The sequence below is a fragment of the Candoia aspera genome, chromosome 4, assembly GCF_035149785.1.
Source record: "Candoia aspera isolate rCanAsp1 chromosome 4, rCanAsp1.hap2, whole genome shotgun sequence".
In the NCBI taxonomy this organism is placed as follows: domain Eukaryota; kingdom Metazoa; phylum Chordata; class Lepidosauria; order Squamata; family Boidae; genus Candoia; species Candoia aspera.
Genome location: NC_086156.1, coordinates 114,150,222 through 114,160,668, shown reverse-complemented (window position 1 = coordinate 114,160,668; position 10,447 = coordinate 114,150,222). Strand labels below are relative to the sequence as shown.

General features: G+C 40.3%; 1 protein-coding gene across 1 annotated transcript; it reads left to right on the top strand.

Moving 5' to 3' along the window:
• Positions 1-501: 501 nt before the first annotated feature.
• On the top strand, positions 502-4,346 carry LOC134497200 (vomeronasal type-2 receptor 26-like). Its single transcript, XM_063302876.1, has 4 exons — positions 502-1,302; positions 1,907-2,134; positions 2,491-2,617; positions 3,448-4,346. The coding sequence occupies exons 1-4, from the start codon at positions 502-504 to the stop codon at positions 4,344-4,346; spliced, it is 2,055 nt and encodes a 684-aa protein (XP_063158946.1).
• Positions 4,347-10,447: the final 6,101 nt, after the last annotated feature.

Genomic DNA, 10,447 nt, shown 5'->3' with positions numbered 1-10,447 from the left:
GGCAGTCTTCAGCAGTAAACACTGACTCAAAAGCCCACACATGCGCTCGCACACTATCACCAAAAGAAGACTTAGGGAGTACCTGAAAACCACTCAACCAGCATAAGGATCATGCATTTCAATCCTACCTTGAAGCTGCCTGAACTTGGGCCAGTCCCTCTGTCAGTCCTAGGAAGAAGATTTATTGAGTAACTGTAAATCATGATTGGATAAGCGATGATGGATCTTAATCCTACTTTCCCTGCTTCAAATCAGACGTCTTTCCTGATAGATTCTCTAAATGAGTGAGTACCCCAGTAATTGCATTATCTTCTGATAAACAGAGGAACTGGGAGTACAGGAGCAATCTTCTTTTTTTTCAACTGTACCCTAAAGAGGTACAGAGAGAAGGGCACGTAGCCTAACTTATGACTTTAACATATTTTAATTTTCTCTCAGCTTACATATGGTTCATATCCACCAGAAGAATTTTATACCAGTCGGTTCTCATCACTTTACTCCATGGCCCCAAATGAGGCTCCGCTGTATGTTGGGATTCTCCAATTGTTACAGCATTTTGGATGGAAGTGGGTTGGGCTGTTGGCTTCTGAGAGTGAGAGCGGAAAACAATTTTTGCAGAAAATGCAGCTTTTGCTTTCAGAGAATGGAATCTGTTCAGCTTTCCTACAACAAGTCCCAGGAATACCGAATATTGATGACTTGGATAAATTTAGTGGTATACTGTTTACCCTTTATAGACATTACGAAGACAGCAGGACAAACACATTTGTCATCTATGGAGAATCTCTGTTGCTTGTATGGCTCTCAGGTGTCATATTTACGCTGGACACTACATTTAAAGAAAATATATCTTTTAGAAAGGTTTGGATCATGACTAGTCAATTTGATTTTATCCTAACAGGATTTCAAAAGTCTTGGAACCTCCAGTTGTTCAATGGGGCCATTTCCTTTCAAATTCCTTCAAATGAGGTTCTGGGATTCAAGGCATTTGTTCAGTCCATAAAACCTTCTTTGAGGCCCAGAGATGGATTTATAAAGGAATTTTGGGAGCAAGCATTTGACTGTTTCTTCCCTAATTCAGGATTGCCAACAATGGACATTGGACAGTGCACTGGGGAGGAGAACCTGGAGAAACTTCCTGGACCTCTCTTTGAAATGGAAATGACTGGTCATAGTTATAGTATCTACAATGGTGTCTTCGCTGTGGCTCATTCTTTGCAGGCCTTACTATCAAAGGGACCAAACCAGGGCAAAAGGGTGGTGGGAAACATGGTTCGAGTCACAGATCTCCAGCCTTGGCAGGTAACCTCTCTACACTTTCCTCTCTGTGAAGAAGTTAGTACAAATTGTTTCTTGTTTTTTGTTTTTTTAAATCCATTCAATTGTGTCGGATTCTCGGAGACTCCCTGGAGAAGTCCCTGCAATACTCTTGGCAAAGATTTTGGAAGTTGTTTGCAATTTCGTCCTTCCTATGGCTGAGAGAAAGTGACTGGCTCAAGGTCACCCTGCCGGCTTTGTGCCAAAGGTGGGACTAGAACTCGGTCTCCTGGTTTCTAACTTGTTGCACCAAACTGGCTCTCACAACTTGATTCGAATGGCAAAATAGGCTAGGATTAAACACTAGATATGTATGCTTCAGATATCTCCAGCCTTGGCAGGTAACCTCTTTACACTTTCCTTTCCATGAAGAATTTAGTACAACTTGATTAGGTTGGCAAAATTGGCTAAGATATTTCAGCACTAGGTAGGTATGCTTCAAGGAGCTAGGGTGAAAACATTGTTCTTACCCAAATTGTACACCCAGCCAAATGAATCCAGAGTAACCAGTACTGAACTCTTTCCTCCAAGTATGACCATGTTATTTTCTTCTCTGTCTCCCCCCACCTCACTTTCTTTTTCCAAACAGCTCCACCCATTTCTCCAAGGCATTTCTTTCAACAACTCAGCTGGAGAAGGAGTCTTCTTTAATGACAAAAGGGAAGTAACAGGAGGATTTGATGTTATCAACATGATCACTTTTCCTAACAGGTCATTTCAGAGAGTTAAAGTTGGAAGGCTAGATCCTAATGCTGCAAAAGGCAAAAAAATGGTCATTGATGAAAATAGGCTTCTCTGGCACCCCGGTTTCAACCAGGTATGGTCAAGAAAATCTCAATAAATCCTCTTTTGGGAGGGACCAACTCAGAATTGTCTTTTTATAGAAAAAACAAAACTTTCCACATGATCATGCCAACATTCATTTGTCTCAAATATGGGGTCATTCTGTAACACTGTATTAATCTTTTGAAAAACTATGATACATAATTATACTTGAACATATGTCTTTGTTATATTTTCCTTTAAAAACTATAATTCATTTTTTGCCCAAACATTCCTACTTGCCTTATCACTTTTTATGGAATAAATAGTTAAAATGGTTTAAAGTTCTCATGTACATAAGAACAACAAACCTGGGATCTCTTTCTGAGCTCTGCTTCATGTTGTCAGCAGGTTCTTCCCATTTCTCTCTGTAATGAGTACTGTTACCCAGGAACCTGGAAGAGAAGGATGGAAGGGAGACCATCCTGCTGCTATGACTGTGTTCCATGTCCAGAGGGAAAGATTTCAGATAAGATGGGTCAGTTGTGCAGTTTTCCATTTGATCATGACATGGGCTTAAAAGAAATGTTTCCCTCAGAGCTAAGGAAAGTAACTATATGATGGGCATATAACTAAAGTATTGTATTAGTAAGGACATATTTCCTCAGATGAAATCCAGGGAGTCATGTGAATCTCCCTGACAAATGATCTGAAAAAAAATAAAGACTATGTTAAGTTGCAAAATTCTGGTATTCTCACAGGTATTCCTGATGAGTTGGCATTTGTGCCCAACATTTCAGAAGAAGCCTTCTGGAAGCCTAGTTTAGGATTCAGAGATGGGCATACTCCATGAGTTTGCCAGAAATGATACATTTTGGTCTAAGACGAGCAAAACACTAGAAAATGAACATGAGGGGGAAATGTTCTTTGAATAGTAATATCTTATTTTTACTAAGAATTTATAAATTGAAGGCTTTATGCTAACTTACTCTTCCACAAGTAGAAAATTCAAAGGGTTTTGATGAAGGATACTAGTTTATCCCCTCACAGTCAATACTATCAACATCTGCTGCTGCTGCTCCTAAATTCCACAGTTCAATCTGCCAATTCCTTTTTTTCCCCAGTTCTGGACATTCAGAGTACTGTTAAAATTTTGAAATCTCAAAAGTCTGCATTGTGAATACTCACTGTCCTTAACAGTTCAAATCCACTTTCCTCCTTTGGTCCTATATGATGATATTGTGTAAATATTATATTTCAGTATAATATTGCAATATAGAGATAGATTGTAGACAGAATGAACACCAAAGATACTACAGTTTGACTTGGTTGGTCAATGACTGAGATTTCTTTTGATTTCTAATGTAGAGATGGAAGATTGTTTCAAATGTCCTGAAGATCAGTATCCCAGCAAGGAGCAAGATTGTTGCATCACCAAAAAATCAAGTTTCCTGTCTTATGAAGAACCTTTAGGGATGTCCTTGGCATCAGCTGCTGTTGCATTTTGCTTGATAACAGCCTGGATACTTGGAACATTTATTAAGCACAAGGACACCCCCATAGTGAAAGCCAACAACCGGGACCTCACCTACACCCTCCTGGTGTCCCTTTTGCTCTGCTTTCTCTCTCCCTTTCTCTTCCTCAGCCAACCTGGGAAAGTGACCTGCCTCCTCCAGCAACCATCTTTTGGCCTCATCTTCTCAGTGGCTGTTTCTTGTGTCCTGGCCAAAACCATCACTGTGGTTGTGGCTTTCATGGCCACCAAGCCAGGATCTCAGATGAGGAAATGGGTAGGGAAAAGACTGGCCCTTTTGATTCTTTTTTCCTGCTCTCTTTTCCAAGCCATCCTTTGTTCTGTGTGGTTGGCAACCTCTCCTCCATTCCCTGAGTTAGACATGCACTCCTTTATGGAAACCATGCTTTTGCAATGCAATGAAGGCTCCATCCTCATGTTCTATTTTGTCCTGGGCTACCTTGGCTTCTTGGCTCTTGCCAGCTTCATTGTGTCATACTTTGCACGTAATTTGCCTGACAGCTTTAATGAAGCCAAGTTCATCACCTTCAGCATGTTGGCTTTTTGCAGCGTGTGGGTGTCCTTTGTGCCAAGCTACCTGAGCACGACAGGGAAAGCCATGGTGGCTGTGGAGATCTTCTCCATCTTGTCCTCCAGTGCTGCCTTACTGGGATGTATCTTTTTCCCCAAATGCTACATCATTGTGCTGAGGCCCAAAATGAACAACAGGGAGCAATTAATAAAAAGGTATTAAATCGTGTAAAGATCTTTTTCTGTTCAAATTAAGAAGATGAGTTTCTAAGTAATTTATTTTTATTTCTTTAGCAGATTTTTCCATCACCCATCTCAAACACGACTCTGGGTGCCTTACAATACATTAAAATAACAATGGTTCATATCAATTTTTTAAAAAAATTAAAATATAAATATGCAATATAGACTCTAAAAATATATCATTATTATAAAATATATAATGTAGAAAGCTAAAACCCAAGATGGAAGATATTCAAATTCCCCAGGGCCATATTAAGGTGCCAGCCACCCCCTTCATGTCATACATGTAGGATTGTTTCAATTTAAACCAACTTTAAATATATGCAGTTAAATATGATTCTTCATGTACAGGATTGTTCATTCTTCTGCTTCCAAGAAGTAGACGTGATTTTAATGAAATTTATTTACATACATAATCCAAAATGAAACTAGTGTATAACTTTAATTGAAATCAATCCACATTTAGTTTCTGTCTTAGCTCCACCCGTTATTTGGAATCCAGCTTCCAGCATTACACTAAGTTGCCAAAGCTATAAGAGAGGACAAAATTAAATGAATTATTTCTATATTCTCCTTCTCCTTTTCCTTCTTCAAATGATACCCACGAGAGTATATTGGAAAGTATTAACAGAGAAGAGATAACTATAGGATCAGCCCATCCTATGGAGTAATAGAAAGTTAAAAATAGGTATTCTAAATGGGTGTCTATATACTGCATGCATTCTAGGGGGTGAGTTAGATTCTTCAGATTGGCTGCCCAGATGTGGCTGCACATTAGGAATGGGGCAAGCCGTAGCTTCCTCATGCCACATCGATCAACTTCCGTAATTTACCCAGAATTCTGCAGGTGAAGTACAGGTGAAGAGGTGGCTACAGTTATGTTGTTTTGACAACTTGCTGAACTGGATAACCGTATAGGAACCAAAATGGTACCACTTCTTTATGAATGTATGTAGATGAAAGGACCTGGCTTTTTAGAGTATATGTGTGTGTGTATGTTCAAACATGTACTCTACAAAGCTAGGTACACACATGCACAAACAGATGTTTATACTATAAATACACACACAACACACACAGGGAGAGAGAAGCATATAGACATACATAGACAGAAATATTTTGAAGGTTAAATTTATAAATGTATATGTATCTGTTTGTGTGTGTGTGTTATCTTTAACACTGCATTTCTTCACACTGGCAAGGTTTTGATTTAATACTTCCACTTAAATCTTTGAACACCTCAGAAAACGGTGTTCAAAGATTTAACCATTAAATCTTTCAACACCATTTTTATTATTATTATTATTATTATTATTATTATTATTATTATTATTTCATCCCACTTTCTATTATGCAATGCTGGGAGTGCCAGTCCTAGCTACAGATGTACATTTTCAGCAGCAGGAAAAGTCAGTTGTGATTCCAGAGATATAAATCAAATGTTTGTGTGTATTTGTGTTTGTGTGTGTATGTTTGTTGATTTCTATGAGCCACTCTAATGTTATTGAAGCAATTCTGTTAACATGTCAGGAAGTACAGGAGGAGGTTCAGAGTTTCTCAGCTGTGAAAAGAGGACTTTGTGAGAAGGTCTCTTGGGGAGTCCAACTGTCAAAGCCTGGAAGCGTTCTTGCTTTCAAAGCTGAGGCTGAGGAAACATCTAAAGCCAGATTACAGGGCCATTCTCCTGGGAAAGAGACAACAGCGTCATAAGATGTCTGTAGCACTGTGCCTCAGTTATACTCCTGTGTTTACCCTTCCGGCCAGCAGACCTGAAGATTCCTATTTCTAGGCCTATCAACCAAACAATTGGCACACGTCCTAGCAGAATTGCCGCCAGCCAGACCGGCTTTCCGCGTTGAAATTACACACCGTAACGTGACTGAATGATAGAGTTATTAGCATTCCCAGAGGAATGGCTGACGAAGAAAGGCTGGAAGGCCCCCTTGGTAGTTCTCCCAATCTCCCCCTTCCTCACATCTACCATTTCTGATGAGGCAATTATCGATCTTTGGTCCTGTTTCTGTTCTTTTTTTTCTTTTTTTTTTTAAAGAATCCTCTCTATGAGTACATTGCAAGGATTTGAATTTCATCCCCGTATTTTTGGAGTGCATGTCCCAAGTTGAAAAACAGACATGTCAAAACGCAAAGCATGGAGAAAATTCAAACCAATTCACACATGCTAGATGAATTCAAACCGAAACCATGTGGAATGTTTTCTTAACACAGATTCCTGGGTCATTTAATGCTATTATGTGAACCTGAGACTGACAAATTGACACAGCTCCCCTCCACTCTATATTAGGCAAAGGTGTTCTATGTTGGAACATTTATTATAAAATAGAAATAGAAATAATAGAAATAGAAATAGAAATAGAAATAGAAATAGAAATAGAAATAGAAATAGAAATAGAAATAGAAATAGAAATAGAAATAGAAATAGAAATAGAAATAGAAATAGAAATAAATAGAAATAGTGAAGTGAAGTGAAGTGAAATCTGGAATGGAATGGAATGGAATGAAAAAAGAATAAGATAAGATAAAACGCAAAGCCCCAGCATTTAGCATTAGCTTTATTTCTGAGAATGCCACGTAGGTCCTCTATTTGCTCTAAGGCCAATGTGTGATAAAGCCGTGAATAAAACAATAAAACTGCAGGGACTTCTCCAGGCAGTTACAGGAGTTCATAGTATTTTGAAGGTCCTGATCAATAATTTTTTGTTTTAACAAAATCAGAAATTAGATTGCGAAGGAGATGGCGGAAAAGTGAGTTTCATGTGCAGACTGAAATCACGAGATACCTGAGAAGCAAGTAGGGACGCAAATTAACAACCTTGCAGCAAGATTTGCAGTATCTGCAAATAAAGTACTTTAAAGTACTGAGGGAAGCTCTTCGGAAGCCTCCAGGTCTCGTCAGGGGAAACGGTTTGGCCCCTGCGTCCCTGGATGGCCCTGTCTCCTGCAGCTGCAAGAGCTGCACCTGGCACAACTCTGGACTCTCCCACCATCTTGAAGAAGAATCAGAGTTTTCACCCCCAACATTTTGCTGACCTCCAAAGGGACCTACAGTGAACGTCTTTATCATGCATTATGCAGGCATCAGGCATAACTCTTAAGGCACAAGACTCATTTAGCAGGTCTTCTCGTGTCTCCCACCCACAGGGATGATATATTCGAACACGCAATGTTTGGACGAATCTAGGAGATGGTCGAAAATGACTGGTGATTCTCACATTTTGCCATAACGCGACCCCTCCATTAATTCATGGTAATTTATGTGACACCTCCCTCCCCAAACAAGAAAAAAAATAGATTTACATAACATGGCTGTGATTGGAAGACGGTTTTGACAGATGACTAGATCCATCTCTCCAAACTCACTGCAGGCTTTGCTCATGGGTTTTTATTAAGCCAGTTTGGACTTGCATATGCAAAGCATTGTGACACCATAAAAGCCCATTTAAAAACAAAACAAAGCAGCTGGCTGTAGTGGTTATCATCATCACCACCACCACCACCATCAGATTGTTATCACACTTTTTTTTTAATTTGCTCAACTCCTGCCTCCTATTCTCACCACCAAAATGCTGTGAGGTGGGTTGGGCTGAGAGGGAAAGACTGGCCCAAAGCCACCCAGCTGGCTTTCATACCTAATGGAGGCCTAGAACTCACCATCTCCTGGTTTCTAGGCCAGCACCTTCTCCCCCAGACCAAACTCTCTCTCATGAGTTCTAGTCCCCATCAGTTCTAGTGCTACCTTTGGGCCAATCCCTTCCTCTTAGCCCTGAGAAAATGGGAAGGCAAACCACTTCCAAAAATGTTGCCAAGAAAATTGCTTTGACTTGCCCAGGCAATTGCCAAAATTCAGGATCGATGGATAGATGGATGGGAGGGAGGAGGGAGGGAGCGGGAAGGGGAAGGGAATAAACTTCCCCTTAAAAGCTGCTGAGGGTAATTTGAATGACAGGTGGACAGAAGATGGAGTTTCCCCCTAATCTATGTTTAAGACATCTGTTACACTTCATAAAGTAGTGACACAACCAGTGCCTTTCCAGCAAGCTATATCCACGGTGAAGCTCACAGAAATCGCTTCTCCCCAATTCCAAAGAGCCGTCCACCCTATTTCTCATCCCTGAATCCTAAGAATCAGCATCTGAAGTGGAAGGGATGGTCATACAAAGCAGATGATATTCATTACTACATCTTGTCCAATCAGGTCAGCTACTTTACAGCAACATTAGCTGCAGGGCACTTAGTAGTAGATGCTATGGAAGAACGGTGTTGTACAGTATATCCCCCACAAAGGGCCTTTTAGCTGTGAGGAAAATCATCTCAGCTGAGACATTTCCAAGCAAATTGTGGCTCATGCAGTGAAAGACAACAGTCAAAGGTGGTCACTGCAGTCAAATACCAAGGTGATCCCGTGTTTCCCTGAGAACATTCTGAAATCCAAATGATCATTCTGAGGTGCAAATGTTAAAGATTTTTAGCTGAATGACACTGGAAACCCCATCACAGATGCTTCTGGTTTTCTAAGAATTCAGGGTGGGATGGGAGGAAGGAGGGCAACCGCCTTGAATCAAAGAATGTGAAGCCATATGGAAAAGAGGCACCTGCAGGGCTTTGGGACTGCTTCTAGTTTGGGCCAGGGCATTTTTGGGGAAAACCCAGCAAGGTACAACTGAATTGAAAAACACATGTTCTCGATAGCCAGTCATAATAGCATAGTGTATTTTCTTGGCACCTCCGTTCTGCCTTGTGTGTTTCTGGTTTCTGGTTCTTTGGTGCCTTCTTCTCTGCAGCTCTGTTGTGGGGTGAGCTTCTTGAATGTAACCAGCACAGCAGAATCAGCCTATTGCAGTTTTGAAGGGAGTGATGCCACCTTCTTGGAAGCAATTCATTTGCAGATTAAAAAGAAAAGCATGGAACCTCCCCATTGTAGGCATCAGCAGGGGGACAGGAAACTCAATTTCAATTCATTACAATCAACGATCAGCCAGAGGAGGACAGGCAAGGGAGGTTCTGATATAATATGTGTCATGGCATACAGATGTGAATCTTGCAAATTCAGTATCTGAATCAGATGGAGAACCATAAGGGTGGAATTTGAGTCTTGACATCACCAAAAATGTGTTATCATTTTGATGACATCTTGGTAGGCATCTTCACCAGAACTCAGTATGTAAGAATAAAATAATTCTCTAATACTAAATCTCACTGTAAGATTTATTATTAATTTTAGCTCCTTGTCTGGAACTGTCTCTCTGAGTGCAGCCCCCCACCTGGTTGCTACATGACTATGACCATCATCTGCCCAGGAGGAGCAGCACTTTGGGAATCCACACCTTTTTAGTATTTTGGATTCTGAATCCAATGAACCCAATACTATCTCTTGTAGAGGGAGGCAGAGACAGTTTTAGCAAAGGAATGCAAGAGCGATGAACAGATATGAGACAAGGAATTAAACCTGATCCTGAAATAAAAGGAAGTATAAGAATGATTCAAACCAACTATGCTTGATAGTCCTTGACAGCATTTCTCCAAGTGTGGTCTGGGGACCCCTGGAGATCCCAGAGACCCTTTCAGGGCATCCATGAAGTCAAACAAATAAATAAATATTCACATTGTCTCCATTTTAATGTCTAATAGAGGAAATATCAATAAATGCAACCAACATAAACCAAAGCTCGTTGGGTCCTCCATCATTTTAAGAATGTCAAGGGAACAGAAAGTTTGAGAACCACTGCTCTATCTAGTCTCTATCTATGTATCAAATATTCATTGACCTCTTTAGAGACTCTTTTAACCACTTGGTGCTTTATTCCCACAAAGCATGGGAGACTGATAATTGGGTGGACCCACTTTCACTCTGGATGAAAAGTAGAATGGAACTTCTGGTGAGGACATGGCAAGATAGACATCCCTGAAGGAGCGAGGACAACATGATGGCAGAGATAGGTGTGTAGACAGCAGGAGCTGAGGTTTTTGCAGTTTTTTAATATTTTAAATATGAACCCTAACCTTAACCCTTACCCTAATGCAGCATCTGTAAAGGATAGCACTCCCAAACATACAGCCCAAAGT